Source organism: Austrofundulus limnaeus, unplaced genomic scaffold, assembly GCF_001266775.1.
Source record: "Austrofundulus limnaeus strain Quisiro unplaced genomic scaffold, Austrofundulus_limnaeus-1.0 Scaffold56, whole genome shotgun sequence".
Lineage (NCBI taxonomy): Eukaryota > Metazoa > Chordata > Actinopteri > Cyprinodontiformes > Rivulidae > Austrofundulus > Austrofundulus limnaeus.
This window is the reverse complement of record NW_013952458.1, coordinates 874,580-891,918: the sequence shown is the minus strand read 5'-3', so window position 1 is coordinate 891,918 and position 17,339 is coordinate 874,580. Positions and strand designations below refer to the sequence as shown.

General features: G+C 37.7%; 1 protein-coding gene across 3 annotated transcripts in view; it reads left to right on the top strand.

Moving 5' to 3' along the window:
• Window positions 1-17,339, top strand: part of zgc:63863 (TBC1 domain family member 20) — a 55,910-nt gene that overhangs the window by 7,152 nt on the left and 31,419 nt on the right. The window contains exons 2-10 of one of the 3 annotated variants that reach the window (XM_014009265.1): window positions 728-782; window positions 1,021-1,151; window positions 1,242-1,322; window positions 1,800-1,986; window positions 2,086-2,187; window positions 3,426-3,567; window positions 4,804-4,988; window positions 6,394-6,503; window positions 9,869-12,117. In XM_014009265.1, coding sequence (XP_013864719.1) covers window positions 728-782; window positions 1,021-1,151; window positions 1,242-1,322; window positions 1,800-1,986; window positions 2,086-2,187; window positions 3,426-3,567; window positions 4,804-4,988; window positions 6,394-6,503; window positions 9,869-10,035 — 1,160 coding nt within the window. In that variant the 3' untranslated portion in view covers window positions 10,036-12,117. Of the gene's footprint in view, window positions 1-727; window positions 783-1,020; window positions 1,152-1,241; window positions 1,323-1,799; window positions 1,987-2,085; window positions 2,188-3,425; window positions 3,568-4,803; window positions 4,989-6,393; window positions 6,504-9,868; window positions 12,118-17,339 lie in introns of those variants that run through there. The other 2 variants (XR_001310280.1, XM_014009266.1) reach the window with 2 other exon arrangements.

The window sequence follows — 17,339 nt, the reverse complement described above, 5'->3', positions numbered from 1 at the left end:
GTCTAAATCACCATGGTCCGCTTGTACTCTGGCCTTTATTGTATACTTTAGAGAATAATTTGTGTTACTATGAGGTTTATTTAAACACTGAGTGTTTTCCACCCACCTGCTGTACTTCTCTCTCCTTTTTTATTGTCCAAATTTGTCATTGACTTTACAGTAGAACCACAAGAAGTTAGAACAGATGGCAGAACCTGAGGATAAAACAAACAACAGTTTGATACAAAATAGGGCTGCACCGATTAGTTGAAATAATCGATGACGTCGATTATGTAAATTTGTCGACGCAGATTTTTTATTATCGATTGGCTGTATTACATAACCACCACGCGAATGTTCATGCAATTCTATTTCGGTACCTAAAAGCATCATTGCAACCGTATTGGCATAAGAGTGGTGAGTTTTTCATGAAAATATTACAATTACAATAATTTTACAATTACAGAAAATATTACAACATTAAAGAACTGTTCTTGTTAATTTGATGAAAACATTTTAAATTTCCAGTGCACTCACATCAGAATAACATAGATTTGTTGTTAGAATAATCGATTAATCGAAAATAATCGTTAGATTAATCGATTAGAAAATAATCGTTTGGTACAGCACTAGTCACAGGACTCTTTCCATTCATTTTCTCATGACTCGTTTATTCCTCAAGTTTTTCTACTTCAGTATTTCCTGTGTTTTCCCCTCTCATCTTTTAATCTCTGTCTTTTCTTCACAGAACCAGACTGTGGGAGGAAACAGAAGCTGGCTGTCATCCATCAGGCTTTGATCAGGTTTTAATGATACTGTTTCATACTTTATTTTTTTCTAACTCAAACCTGACCAGCTTTATTAAAAATTGTCACAACTTTTTCAAGTCAGCTTTTTCATATTTCATTTACATGGTCCAAATCACTAAAGTATTACATTATTTCATGCTGGGATTTAAAAAAAACATCTTGCTTTTCAAGCTAACTTTGTGCATAACGCCAAACTCTGGGAGTTATATGATTGTTGTTTTTGGACCGATAGGGATCCAGTGGACATTAATACCCTGAGACAAGCTGCAGCTAGTAAAGGAGGCCTGCTCACTGATGAACTGAGGAGAAAAGTGTGGCCCAAATTACTAAACATCAATGTATATAATCTACCTCACAGACCTGGTGAGTATAATCTAATGTACAAATAAATAATATGGCTGCAAGTAGAAATTTGTTGTTTGTGGAAGCACTATTATGTTTTTACTGCTTTAGGTCGAGATGTGAGGGAGAACCACAAGGACTACAACCAAGTTGTGCTGGATGTCAGGCGGTCCATGAAGCGGTTTCCTAAAGGTAGGTTTGTGTTTTATCACTATAGATAACAAAACACCTATTTATTTTTATTTTATCAGTTGTCACCCCTGTACATACAGCAACATGCAGTTATCTGACAGAGGTAAAGTAATAATTGACAGGGGTTATAGCTTCACCAGAGAAGACTTTAATGTCAGAGTTAATCTAAAATGTGATAAAATTGTTCCAATGCTTTTCCATTGTTCTATTTTACACATGTACTATTTGTCTCAGTATTTGCTGTTAGTATCACAATTTATTGTTTTTTTATAAAGTTATGTTTACTTATTTTCAAGATGTGATAAAGACCCTTTTTTTTTGTTATAACCACATGTTTAAAGCCTTACAAATTAGCTGTTAATATTTCTTTCAAATTACACTGAATCAAGCAGATTGGGGCAGTATAAATACCTGGATGTGGGTATAATTAAAACAAAATGCATACTTTTCAGGCAAAGTTATTGTGCTCTCTTTCAGGTATGCCAGCTGCAGAGAGAGCAGTCCTTCAGGAGCAGCTGATTGATACGATCCTGGAGGTTTTAAAGCGAAACTCTCAGCTGCATTATTATCAAGGCTACCATGATGTGGCGGTCACGCTGTTGCTGGTGGTCGGGGAGCGTATGGCCATAGCCATGCTGGACAAACTGTCCAATTATCACCTCAGGTGTTACATGCCTCTTTTTATTGTCGCTTRTCCAAATATTCTTATGCTCTACTGTTTATCTAAAAATAATTAACACTGGTTTGTATTTTCTCTCTGTAGGGATTTCATGGATCCTACCATGGACAGCACCAAACATATTTTAAATTATCTGATGCCGATTTTAGAGCAGGTTGACGTGGAGCTGCACGACTTTATGACCAGGTACAAATTCAKTAACTCAAAAATCCTAAAACAGCTGGAGTTAAAATGAGTTGGCCATTAGAGGGCACTACAGTTCTAATCTTTGGATATAAGATTCTCTGTTGAAAATGCAGCATTAACTTTAATTTTTCTAGCTTCTAAAGTGAAATAAGCTTAATAAAGTAACATAATGCTCGCTAAATAGGCTGGATTTTATCAAATTAATGGATTAGAGCAAACAAGGTTTAACGTGTGGTTATTTTCAGAAGTAGGGTTAGAAATTTCTGCAAGTCCGTTTCTTATCTCTTAATGTATTTTGATATACCTTTATGCCTGAGTTTGTCTTGGGGCGGGGGCAGAGATYATGATTTTCCAGGCACATAGTTCAATTCTACACCACAATGAAGTTACTATTTCAGTTGTTCTGAAAAAGCTGTATATATCAAAAATAAAATTTACTTCACACCAAAGTCTATCTAAATGCCTTGAAATTGACCTCTGTCTATTTAATAAMCTCCTACCGTTTCCAACACTCCCACTTYKGCACATCTTTGCAACAATGCTTTGGGGGAGGGGTGCTCTGTGGGGCGGGAGCTCGGCTGYAGACTGAGCTCCAGGGAGGAGCTTTGTACAAACAGGCGGTGCTTTGTACCAGCAAGTGTTTATGCGGCTCCACATGGCTACAGGAGATTTAAGGATTTCTCAAACATGCATGAATAATTCAAAGAAACACTCTGGAAATGTTTTTGATGAATAACATTATAACATAATATGAAGCTCAAAAAAGCCAATAGTGCGTAACACTCCACCTTTAAGTACTTTTGCTGTCTTGTTGCCTCTTTATCATTGATGACTTGCAAACAATTTCACTTCTCACAAACAAACAGAAACTGCTACAGAAACGAGTCATTGCACTCAGAGAGAAACAAGAAAACAACTTACTTTAAAGCCTGGATCAATGCTTCCTCTCCTTCCTGCCTTCTTATCCTCGACTCTTTCATATTGACTTCTTCCCCTTGCTTTGCTTTCTTTCTGTTCATTTCTTTTACTCTTTGTCTCTTTTCTCCATCCGTCCTATGGCTGAGCTTCTTGCCCTTTGCAGCCTTTTTTATTACTTCTTTTTATGTTTATCACTCCCTCTGACTTTATTTCTGCTGCTTTCTTCCTTTCCATGTCATGCAAACTCTTTCAATGTTCCAATAAATTAAATGGCAAAAATGAAAATCTTTTTTTTTTCTTTGTGCGTTTTGTGTTTTTAGAGCAGAGGTTGGAACCATCTTTGCACTTTCCTGGCTCATCACATGGTATGGCCACGTCCTGTCGGAGTTCAGACACACTCTCAGGTTGTACGACTTCTTCCTGGCCTCACATCCGCTGATGCCCATCTACCTCTCTGCTACGGTAAGAGACACGCTCTTCTCTGTAATCCAGGATTCATAAATTCACTGTGCATGAACAGCTAGTTAATTAGTTAATTTCCTGCCTCATTATGAAAAAAAAGAGGAATGCAGCAAAAAAATAGGAGATAAAAACTGAGAGAAAACTGATGTAAAGAGTTTTTAACAGAAGTTTGCTCACATTTAATTTTAACCTTCTGTCATCTTGGAGCTGCATGTTTACCAGTTTTAACATGAAAGTGTTTGTGGAAGTAAATTAATATGGTTGCATGCATCCCTTTGTTCTTCGGGGGGTCTTTTAGTGTTGGAGGAGGCCTTGTTAACTTAAGAACTAACGCACGTGTTTATTAGCGGCTTTCGCTGAGCAAATGTTGCCGTTGAGGGTGTTTGTGTGTGTTTGTGTGTGTTTAGGGGGAGGACTCTGTTTGAAGTGTGTGAAACAGCACAGGAGAATGCAGTTTGTGTTTTCCTCCAAGGCTGAGTTCAGTGCACTGCACGGAGCTTTAATTGATCTGAAAGGAGAAAATTATGTTGTTGCATTAAAAGTTAACTAATCTAAAGAAATGACTGAATAAAAGGTTGAGAAACTCTTGAATGATAGGAGGCGTCGCAGTGAGATGTGGTTAAAATGTTTACACAAGGTCATTGTTGTTTGTTGACATCTGCAGGTAACGCAGGTGAGCTTTTTGTAAACACAGATGCAAACTCACAACCAAGCAAAAAGCTTCCTTGCATTTACAGTATAATATATCCAGAAATAGAGCACAACAGCAGCCCAGTTTGTATTTTTTTTATTAGTTTGTAAAGTAGCCTTAACTATATTTATTCTCCATTCTGGTCAGTTTTGTTTAGTACCAAAAAGAGATGAGCTTTAAAAAGAATCGTTTTGGCCTCTGAATTCTCAGTCAGTTTTTTCCACATTTTAACAACTTTCCTCTTGTCAAAGTTATGCCTCAAATAAAAGTTTCATAAATGTCAGAAGCACCAGCAGGAATCATTCCAGCTGCACAGCTTCCAAACTGATCCAGAAAAATGTTAAAAATAAAACAACAGAAAATGTCAAAAATTCAGAAACATCATACTCAGATGTATGCAACAGGCTTCCATTTTTAGAGCACAAATGTAGAATATTATCTTTTAACTAATCTGCCTATTTCACCGACCCAAATCCTGCCGATGTAAAACAAAAGAAACACAAATCGTTTAAATTCAAAACTGTCATTGCTCCTCTGTTATTCAGATTGTGTTGCACAGAGAGAAGGAGGTAAAGCAGACGGAGTGTGAAATGGCCATGGTGCACCACCTCCTTTCCCGCATCCCCCAGGATCTCCCGTATGAGCTTCTGATCGGCCGGGCCCAGGACCTGTTTGACCAGTATCCCCCATCGTTACTGGCCAAACGGGCAGCACTGCAGTCTCGCAAGAGGTAAGGTAACAAAATGAAAATGGTGTCAGTATTCCTTAATGTGTATAAACTATTCTTTAATAGTCCTTACAGTCAGATTCACATTAAATAAGGGACAGGCGACATTATTATCTGGTTATTAGAGCTTTCACGCTCTTGCAGAAAGTTGTGATTGCTCAACAACTGGCCTCTGTCTTGGTTTCATACAGGACTTTAGTAAAGATTCTTGCAATAATCTCCTCTGGCATTTATAGTACCAATCTTGCCCTGTCAGGTTCAAAAGCAAGCACTTCCAAGATTGCCAAGGACGATTGCCTGCGGTTATTACATTGTTTTTTTTTTTTAGCTGTTACTGGTTATAGTTTCATCACTCAATATGAGAGATTTCAGTGCCTGCACCCAATACACTGAGAAATAAACCACAAGTTAAAAGATTATGGCATTTCTCCTAAAAATAAACTACCAAAAACCAAGCATGTGCTGCAGGCTGGATACTCCAAATGTATGTGTTTAATTGGACACAACAAAACTATTTATATATTCATATTTGAGTTTTATATGTAAATATTGTTCAAGGAACTTCAAAAGAGTTTCTTTATTTTTTTTCCTGTGCAAACACCTCAGACTCAACATCTGAAAGGATTCAAATGAGTCAAAGGATTTTTATTGTCATGGTAGCGTTGTATAATATCCTATAAACACAATGATTGTAAATATCCCTACAAAATAAAAATCATACTGCTGTTTATTGATAGCTTTATTTAGCATTAGGATGAAGAGATTTTAACTCAAAGATGATAAATCCACAATAATTTACAAAAGGAACAATCTGCAAAGGAGAAATGGAAGCAATAAATATTAAGATTATTGTGTTTGCAATTAATAATTAAAATTGGCATCAAATTATGTGGCAAAAGTATCTAAACTTTCCAACAAATATAACTCATGAAGTGAAAACTGTATGGGAGTGATGTTATTCCTTTAATCACCAAAAGGGGGCGCTCCAAAGTTCGGTTCAGACTTCAGAGGTGCTGCTGAGACATTCGGGTCATCTGGTGTATCTTTTTTTTCCTTTATATTACTGAGAAGAAACCCTAGAAACTCCCTCCCTGCATTAGTCTTTTCCTGCTCGTCAGCGTCTTGCAGGTTGCTCGCAGTCATTGTTTACGGCAGGAAGTGACACAAGACCTTGACTGACGCTCTGAAAGATACTAATGTCCCGAACGCTCATTAGCTTTCCTCGCCCGAGAACCACTGAGTCAGCAGTTCTCTCAAATCGCCTCACCTGTCTTTATCACTTTATGTATCGGTCCGTCCACTCACGTCACTCCTAATGTTCATGATCCACTGGAAACCTAACTCTGTTTGTCAGTAGCAGCTTACTCTCACTTTCCATCCATCTCTTCCTCTCGTTTCCTCGCTCCAGCTTGTCCATAAGTACCTTCCAGGCATTTCAGCTCTCCACCCTCCACCAGAGGCCAGACTCTGTTCTCCAACGCCTCACCAGGGCTCAGGGCTCCACCACCTCCAGACACGGTAAAAATAGTTCCTGTAATCTTATTACCGGCTGTGAAACTTTCCCACAAAGACACACAGACATCTGTAGGTTAGTCAAGTAGAAATGCTGTTGCACACCGATTTGAAGTTTGCACAAAATGAATATTTTCTGTGAAATTCCCAACTAAAATCCTCCTCATTAACTGGCGTTTGGGGTTCCCACTGTGGTAATATAATTCTTCAAAACAAGACAACTGTAAACACTTCCCTTTTGGGGCAATCAATAACAAGTAAACAAATGTTGTAGCACCCCCATCAGACCAATCAAGAGCAAATTAAAATATGCCAGAACAGAACAAAGACATTCATTATTCCCTTATTGTCAGCGATGTGCGTGCAGTCTGAAATGTAGCGTCATTTTATCAAACAGTGTGATTGTTAAACTGAATATATTCACTGCCGTTTCATCCAAACCTAATTAGAATGAAGATGTCGAGAAAATTGTTCACTACTTATAGATTCACAGGAAAACAAGAAGACGGAGTCAAACCTGACAAATATTACGTTTGATCAATCTAATTCTTGAAACCATTTATAACCAGTGGTGGGCACAGTTCCCCTAAAGCACTAATAAGGAAACTAATTTCCTGATTAGTGCTTTAGGGCTTTTGCTAATTTCAAAATTATTAGTGGATTAGCACTTTCTAAATTTATAGATTAAATTTAGAAGCACTAACTGAGGTCTATAAATGTCCTGATGCATCTCAGAAATCCAGGTAAAAAATCAAAAAGAAAAAAATTGTATAGGTCTTCTGGACGGGTTCTTCTCTAATGAAACGTTTCGTCTCTCCTCCAAGAGACTTCTTCAGTCTGAGAGTTTCAGGCAAAATTCAGGCTTTTAAACCCTGCCTCCATGTGACTGATACTCACATCACATGGCTATCGTTGGCACCTAATTAACACCTATTGTTAGCAGGGGGTGGAGTGATACTGGCAATAGCCGTGCTGTAGGAGGGGGACAACTGAAAACGGAGGCCTCCACCTCTGTTTAATGATGGACGGTCTTTCTTCACAAAAATGGCTTCTTTTACTCCTCTCAAACCAACGTTCCTCTCTATCAAGAATGAGAACATCCTCATCTCTGAAAGAGTGACCGCTGGCCTGTAAATGAGTGAAAACTGCAGAGTTCTGGCCATTAGACGTAGCTCGTCTGTGTTGGGACATTCTTTTGAACAGTGGCTGCTTTGTTTCCCTGATGTATAACTGGTCGCAGTCCTCCTGGCACTTAACAGCATATACAACATTGCTCTGTTTGTGCCGGGGCACCGGATCTTTGGGGTGAACCAGCCTTTGCCGTAATGTGTTTTGGGGTTTGAAAGCTACTGGGACATCCTGTTTAGAAAATAAACGTCTCAGTTTCTCCGAAACACCCGCAACATACAGAACATTTTTTTTCTATAAATGTTATTGATCAACATTAATGTTAGCAGCTGAGGGTGAAAACTGTCACACATTTTGTTCATACGTGTCACTTATCCACAAGGTGACATATTAACAATAAATGAACTCAAATACAGCTGAGGAATGTCAATGATAAGTCATTCAATGTGGTAATATTTGACTCATGTTGTCTGTTGAAGAAAGCTCATGGGTTGACATGGTTATTTTAGTGCTTTAGAATTAGCTTTTGCTACAACTTTTAGTGCATTTGTGCTTTACAGTTATGGGACCTAAATATTTGAGTGTTTTAGGGCTAGTGGAACTAATTTTTAGATTATTGCTGCCCACCACTGTTTATAACCAAAGGCTTTTTAAAATTCTTAGTGTTTGTGTGTTTAATTCCATGTTTAACGTTCATTAAGACAATACAAAATAACTAAAAGAAACTGATTCAAAATAATTGATTTCTGTTGTTTTCTTTGATAGAAATACCAATATTTACCTGGAATCTCCATTAAATAAACTTGTAAATTCACAATTATTTAATATTACTTTCATAAACATTTGATTCACTCAAATATTTTTTTCAGAATCCTGAAAACAGGACTTTTTAAAACAGCATCGTTCTTTTATGCAAACCTGTGCACGTTTAAATAAGTCATACATCATTTGCATATTCTTAAAGATATCACTAAAAGACATTTGTTAGCTAGATATCAATGTTTTTTTAGCATAATTAGAAATTTTTAAATATTAATTTCGTAGCACGATGGGTTAGAACTGTTGCTTTGCTGCTAGCAGGTCTCAGGTTTGTATCCCAGCTGAGACCTTTCTGCATGTTCTCCCTGTGTTTGTGTGGATGCTGTCTGGATAGTTTTGTTTTCCTCCCGCAGTTTAAAAACATGCAGGCTGGGTTATTTGGGGAGTGTGGTCCTGTGATGGACTGGTTACCTGTTCAGGGGTCCGGGTAGCGGACAGCTTAGGGTGTATATTTCTGAGAAAAGTCTTAATAAAATAATCCAAACTGACCCTGAAGACCAAGTATTTATTTTCCCCACATTTAACCTTTTATTGATGTAGAATAAATTAAAAATAAATACCAGCTTCTGCAAAAGTGTCTCATTAATAGACAATTCCACAAATCTTGTTCTGAAGGTGTTATTTTTAATTCCTCCTCCACAGACAAAAAATAATAAATAAAAAGAATAGTTGAGGAGTTATTAAAAATATAATTGAACTGACACTGAAGACTAGTTATCACACATAATTATCACAAAACAACCGTGTTAAATGAAATAAAATAAGAAAAATATGTAAGAGTTACACAGGGTATTAATAATGAAACTAATATGGTAAACCTGCATGAAGGTTACAACATTCATTTACTGCTGAAAGTATTTTCAAGCTCACTTTCTTTCATGGTCAATTTAGATGCTGTAATTTGTTTGTTTTGCTGTGAAAGAGAGTCTAGTTTTTATTCTACCTTGACTGATTTAAAAAAAGAGTTTAAAAAGGCCACTTTTTTCCCTTAGAATCAGTTAATAAATCAAGCTGTTTTTGTACATTATATTAGCGTTACAAGACTTTTCATTCTGACCTGTTTAAATCTGTCATAATGGGTTGCATTAAAAGCATTTCTCATCACCTGAACAAACAATAATCTGTAAAAGAAGTGGTAGATTCTACACGTTTGCCTAAGAATTTTACCGTTACACCTTGTAGAGCATGCAATTAATGAAGCCATTTTTGATAAATTAATAAAATGATCTGTTGCTTCCTTCTTGTCTCTGCTCCTGGTGTTTTGACATTCCACATCCCTCTCTTTATTTTCCATCTTACTATGAAATGCAACACGATCCTGCTTCTGTCTAGTTTTGAGCATTATGAATCTTCTTGACCTCCTCCGTATTTTGCTGTGTGACCTCTCCGCCTCATTCTGCCTCCCGTTCCCTCGTGACACGCAGGCCTGGAAGCAGCGKCGCCCGCAGACAGAGGCCAGCTGTGGCAGCGGGGGAACAGGATGGTAAAGATGGCAGTGTGGGGGCTGTCCGCCACGCTCGGGGCAGCTGTGCTCGCCGTGGCTCAGACCGCCATGGACTGGGGGCCCGAGGTGTTGCTTCAGCTGTTCTGACGGACACGTGACGAGGCTCGACGACAGCGGACGGTCAACGGCTGTCTGCTGTCACGATGGATCGACATTATGCAACCACGGAGACACAAACACTGACTGTAATGACTTTAAGATCATTTCTTCTGCAGAAACACTGCTGAAAAGCAGGAGGGTGTACCTTGGTGCCAAACAGGTTTTTTGTTTTCTACAATAAGTATGTGGATGGATTACTAAAAAAAAGTCTTCTGTGAAGAAGTGATTGACTAGACGATCATAAATGAGCACAAAATGTTAAAGAAACGAATAAATTTAAACATCAGGCCACATAAAAGACGAAATTACCACAAAAACGTGCAAAACTACAATTGCAACAAGCTGACCAAAGAATCTAAAATGAAATCTTCTTGAATCAGATGAATCCCTGGGTTCATCCAAGTTTATGAGACACAAACACATCCCCCTCTTTCAGGCTGTGCATCCTCTCCCTCGGCTTTCGCATTGTTATAAAAGTCCCTGTTTCCTTGTTAGCTGATTAGTTCACTGAAACCCCGTTTTTCTGACTGTCACACTTGTTTTGTGCATTTCAGCTGACAGTGTTTCAGAGCGCTTGTTGGATCAGCAGCCATATCTAAAAGCCAAAAGTGCCCGCAGCCAGCCTGATGACACATGAATACAAATTATTAAAGAGCGGTGTTTTCTGCTGAAAGCTTCTAGTTATGAGTGAGGAAAGAGAAAGGTGGAGAAAAGGGGAGCAAAGGAAGGGGGAGGTTTTTTTTTTTGCCTTTGAGCCTCATATTAATTGCTTTACTCCAAGTGTCAGGGAGTTGTGTTTACACCGGAGCTTGACACACAAAACAAGCTGTTATTTCCCCCCCAAAAAATGTGATCATTTGGCACACATTTCGAGCAGCAGCACTGTTTTCGCAGATGCATTTTATGAGAGACGGTGAAATATTGTTCAGATTTTTACTTTTTTYCCCTTCTTTTCTTTACTTTTGTGCAGCAGGTTTTCAGCTCCACAGTGAATGAGTGTGGGGAAGACACGGGTAGTTGTACATTCTTAAAATATTTAGTATGTTTGATCCAACATCCCCTCTGAACTGCCGTCAACGGAGCTACAGTACATGGAGTTTTCCACATTAGGTTTCATTTGAGCATTTTACAGTTTAAGGTTATTTTAAAGCTTTACTGTATTGTTTTGAAAAAAGGGGTTTTTACTTTATTCCAAAGATGATAAAAGAAAAGAAAACTTCCCAAAATGCACCACGTTTTCTGCAGCTATTGTTGCAGTCAGAGTTTTATAACCTGAAAAGTGAATGTTTCCATCTTGTTCCCCAGCAGTGCACGCTCTGTATGCAGACTTGTACGCTAAAATATTTATCAGCTTTTACTAGCATGTAGCTAAGCTTCTGCTGCTGTAAACATAACTTCACTGGTCACAACACTCTCCTCTCTCCGTGCTCCGTCATCAGTTGGAAATGCGTCACACGTTTGCACAGCTGGTTAAGCAGCCTGCCCTGTTGATTTCTGTTACTTTGCTGCACATAAAATCAGTCTGTTGGCGGCAAAAATTAAAGTAATGCATTAACAAACAGATAAAGACATTTCCAGCCTCAGGGCTTTAGGTATTTGCCAAAAAAAAAAGACAACTTTGGAATGGTCAGTAAATCAATCGTGGTAACATGTTAGCTGCAGGCGAATTTAAACACATGTAAACATATTTATCTGATTATTGACTTTGTGTCTCTGTTAGAGGAATCTTCATTGATGAGCCTTTTTTAAGCCGTCTTCTATATCTTTAATTTATTATTTTCTCGGAGTCTCACTTGCATGTAAACAATTTTTATTTTAGAAGACACTAGATATTTATTTGTTTGAACTGTATGAATGTGTCTTAACATTGCAGAATTGGTAAAAATGTTATGCTTTGCACAGTTAGCAACTTGAAATGGTCATTCTTTAGGGGAATGCTTAATGAAATAACAAGTAGCTATAAAAAGCTTTATAATGAAATACTGGGTGTTGGCTGAAATTCTCAGACATGTACCCTTAATTTGTATTATTTCTGAAGATGTTGCAGTAAATAAATATGTTTTTATGTAAGGTTTGAGTTTTTTTATTTTATTATTTTTTGTTTGTTTTTGTTCAACACACAAAAACTCTTAAAATTGCATGCTGTGGTGTTGCCAACTCCTAATGAGGTTTTAATTCCTGCCCCTGGCTCTTGGCATGCTAATACACATTCCTTTATCAACTTTAGTTTTTTTCTTCAACCCAAATCAAAGTCCAGCACCTACAACAGCACCTGCCCTGTTTTCTATCCGGCACGTGATAAAAAAGTTTAAATGAAAGAAAGATTATAATGCCAGAAGTGTTCCTCAAAAAAAAGTATTTTAATCTTAAGAAAAGGGGAAAACACCTCACATTTTTTATTTATTTGTAGGACAAATTATATGTTTTCTGAATAATCTTGTTTATCATAGTTTATATTTTTTCAATATTTATTATATTTGAATGCCCCACTTTCTTTTCATTTTTGTTTTCTGAGGTTTTTATTTCCCTTGATGCCAAACTTTATTTCTGCAAATAGGTTTCTGGCACTCCACCTTCCATTGCCAAAACAAGATTCCCTCTAAGAATCAGATCAAAGTGTTTTCTTGTTTTACCAGATATTTGTCTTTAATATTTATGAGACAATAGTAAAAAGAAACTTGTCTTGCCAGATCATGAATTCACATCGGTGCCATAAAAAGCCTGAAGGCACAGGTTTATGAAAAAAAGTTTGACTTCTCTGTTCTTCCCTCAGGTCTGAACATTTTCTTATAAAAACAGGACCACTACAAATGTTTATTACAGTTAATGTAAGCCTATAGCTGCATTGATGTGTATGATTTATTTTAATGTATGGCTACTAAAGGCCAGGTGCAGCAGTGGTTAGAACTGTCGCTTTACAGTAATAAAGTTGTTGGTTTGCTTCTCGCCTGAGGCCTTTCTGTGTGGAGTTGCATGTTCTCCCTGTGCATGCGTGGGTTTTTTCTGTACTCACATGATGCATTTTTGACCTGTCCAAGGGTTATCTCTTCTTTCACACAATGACTGCTGGAGATGGGCACCAGCTCCTTGCAACCTTGTATGGCTGGATGGATACTATGTACCAGTTTAAACTGGGCCTTTTGAACCTATTGAGCTGGCCACTCTTCAATAGAAATGTGCAGTGGTGGGCAGCACTAATCTAAATATTAATTGCACTAATCCTAAATCACTAACTCAAATATTTAGGTCCCCTAATTCTAAAGCACTAATGCACTGAATTTTTTTTAACAAAATCTAATTCTAAAGCACTAATATAATCCAGTTGGCAATGATATTTAAAGACCTCAGTTAGTGCTTTTAAATTTAGCCCATAATTTTAGCAAGCGCTAATCCACTAATGATTAAAAAAATAGCAAAAGTCCTAAAACACTAATCAGGAAATTAGTTCCCCTATTAGTGCTTTAGTGCTTTAGGGGAGCTGTGCCCACCACTGGAAATGTGGGATTTTGTTTTTATAATAGAAGTGTAAGATAATGGCAAGCTGTTTTAGAAGCCACTTTGAAATGTATTTTGACCATAAAGGCAAAACTTTGAAAAAAATATATAAAATTGTTTGGCTAAAACAAGATAAGTAAGGCAAGATAGTTTATGTCAAAATATAATGTATAAGATGTTTTATCTTTGTTGATGAGTCACTTGTGTCATCAGCAAATGTAATGAGCTGGTTTGTGCTCAGTTTGGCATTATTGTCATCAGTTGGCAGAGTGAAGAGCAAAGGACTGAGTACACATCCCTGAGGGACCCCTGGAGCATGATATGATGCATTACTACCACCGCTAACTGTCTTCATGAAAGGAAGTCCAAAGTCCAGATATTGAACCAGATTTTAAGTCTGAGCAAAGAGTACTCTTCCATAAACTGTTGTAAAATGATAGTAAAGTTTTTTTTTCAGATAGGACAAGACTAAAAAACTATCTCGTTTTTGTCTTGTTTTCTTAACTCTATGTTTATTCTGTGTTGTTTTTTAAAATCAGCTTATCTGGATAAATTAGGTTGGTAGTTGGAGTGAAAACTGTATGTTTCTCCATCTGACAGCCCTGGAGAGACAATCAGAGCTTAAAAAACAGGGTCATCAGAGAAATTAAGTGAGAAAGATGGGTTAAAGAGTAAAAGATAGAGAGAAAGGGGAAAAAACTCATACTCAGGAAAAGACATCTGGTGGAGGTGTTGGAGGCTACACATATTCATAAGTGCAGTCCTTTGAGATCTTCTAATGAGCTAAAGTGTAGATGAGTGTGGGTCTGATCAGGGCTGAGAGCAGATGTAGACAGGAACCGTTTAAACTTCTGCACAAAGTTGTCTCAAAGATACAACATTGTGGAATTCACAAAGAGGCTGCATTAGTCACAAAAGGCCATTGAGGCTGAAATTTTCCTTACAGCGCCACAGAAATGCTCAACTCCCCTTCTCCCCACTCGACTCTTCGCTCTGTCATGGATCAGAGAACAAGAATGTCCCAGCATGTTTTAGAAGCAACACACGTGCCGTGTGTCACCGCATGGTGATGTGACTTTACAGCTCCTGTCTTGTACAGTAAAATGTGTGTTTGTGAACATCCGTTTTAGACAGTTTTGTGGCCCTATGTGCTGAAAGTGATTGAATATTTCCAACCTGACAGACTTGTGTTCAACAGTGTGGTTGCTGATTCAGCATTCATGCTGTTGATTTACTGTTTTGTTGGTTTCTCTGTACAGTTTTTGCAATTTACCTACTTTAGGTTTGTGCTATTTTTGCAATTTGAATGTCAAAATGTTCATCTCCTTCAGAAGATGGGTGCAACAAATTTTAGTTTTTAGAAATGTACTTTTTAAAATATTTAACTTTATTTACAACTGTACTATTTTTTAGTATTATTCATCATTCGCTTTGATGTTTTCAGAAGCAGTTATTTTGCCTGCTTCAGCACACTTGTTATATTTTTGTCCTCTTAAACTAAGTAGCCTTTTGCCACTTTAAGCTATCCTTCTACTACATTCAGCTCATCTATCAAACTGTTTTTTTTATCCTTTTGCTACTTTAGACTTTAGACATTAGCAAGCATTTTACTAGTTACTAGTTTTAGTTTTAGCTAGCCTTATACTTAACTTTTAACTTATTTGCCACTTTTGGATATTGCTTTAGATTTTACCTTTTGTTTTGATAGTTTTAGCTAGCCTTATTCTGATCTTATTTTTGGCTGCATTTTGCTGCAAAAGAGCAACAAAGTTTTTTTATGGTTGACTTTTTTTCTCATGTTTATCTCAGCAGTTGTTTTGTCTGTTTTATTTTTAGCCAGTTTTAAGTATCTTATGAAATTTAAATGTTAAACAAAAACTTGTTGAGATTTCCAAACAAGCTGTGAGCCATGCAGATTCGTGTCTGCAAAGACCGCAGTGGTTTTGAGATTGTGCCTAAATCTGAGCACCAAGTCTGTAAGAGGAGGCCTTCATTAAATAGATAAAAGTGCCACATTTCTCAGCGTGTCTACGAATACATTTTCATCTAATATACTGTTTTTACAGCCAAAGCAGTTCATTTAAAAGTGTTTAAAAAACAACACCCATTAAAACAGTCTGATTAGGTTCTTTACCCACTGCTTGAAGGAGCAACTTTAGCTACAGCAAGACACTCACAACTGAAGACCAGTAACTAACAACATAATTCAAACCTGACACAGGAAACAACTGTTAAAGGAAGAAATTGTTTGATCAAATAAAACAAACCAGTTAAAACTGACATTAAATGTGTAATATGTAATGTAATGCAATGTAATTCTTTAAAGTGAAACTTTAAAACTCGAACATGTAGACTTTGACCCTCTCACACAGCACAAAGTGTCACTACTGTGCATCTCTTATAACCCCGGAGCCTCATTAATCCAAACCTGGCCCGATCCATACAGCTCTATTAAAACATAATACTCATTACTCTCTGCGTCCTTTTGGTGCTTCTGTTCATCTGTACGAACACTTGGGACTGATCTCTTGTGCTTCCCACACATGACCTCTTGTTCTCTCGGCCCCTCGCTTCCCGTTGGTCTTAAACTCTGCTGACCTCGCCTCTGTTTCCAGAGGATTTAGGATGTGGCCCTGCAATTTATGTGGATCTAAGCAGGTTGTGAAACTGTGGCTTTCTGGGGTTAGGAGTCTTTGCATGTTTGAGAGTACTGAAAAGTCTCTCATGGGGAAACATTTTTAAAGATTTTCACAACAATCTGACATTGATGCATGCTTTTAAAACAGATGGACTAAGGCTCATACAGGTGAAAACAGTAACTGCAACTTTTTGAATCTAACATTTATTCTGCACCTATACTGGTGCATTCTTTGAAAGTTAATTGCAGATCTTGTTGTAAAATATCCCTCATTTTCTCTAATACATTAAAAAGACTTTAGGTTTATATCAGCATGAAGGGCATCGTCCAATCTAAGGGTTAACACATTACTGTATAAAAGTTGTTTTCCAGTTGGTTTGATGAGCAATTTCACAGTTTCACTCTGGTTTAAAAGTTTCTCCCCGTTTCTGTGCTGACTAATTTAAAATGTGTCACATCTAAAGTCTTGTTAATCTTCTAAACTAGCTCTCAGTGGTCTGGGCCCGCTCAGTCCCCGTCTATTATAGGAAGCACACATAATCTAATTTACACACAGAGAGCCGAGAGAGGAGGCCAACAACAGACACCAAGTAAATTTTATGCTTGGATTGGATCTGTCTGTGCCAAGATGCATGGACGCACATCCCCCAGAGGCAATGAAAAAAAGTTTTATGGCAGCGAAGGATCAATCCGTATTAACTTACAGGGATCTATCTCGTGTTCTTCATTTGAAAACGCTCGGCAGAAAAATGTGTAGAGCTATCAAATGTCAACAAGCGTTCGGTCTGAGCTGCTGTGGGTGTACTTCTACCATAGCGAGGACCGACCCGATGACTGAGTGTGTGTTCGCTCCCTGCGAGTGTAAGTGTGGGTGTGTGTGAGAGAAATATGAATTTGTTGGTAAATGTCAAGAAGTTGGCAGCCTAATGGTTGGGCTGACAGATGATCCATAAAGCTATGAAGTGATTGGTGTGTTAGTGCAAGCTAACAGTCATGGTGAAAGTGTGTGCGTCTCTGACACTGCTGCAACAAATTAGTTTAATTAGAGAAATTACTTTCAAGAAAATGGTCGAGAATCCCTTTTGGTGCTGCACAACTTTGAACTGCTGCAGTCACATAATGCAGTGGTTCCTAACCTATTCCTCAAACCCCCCCCCCC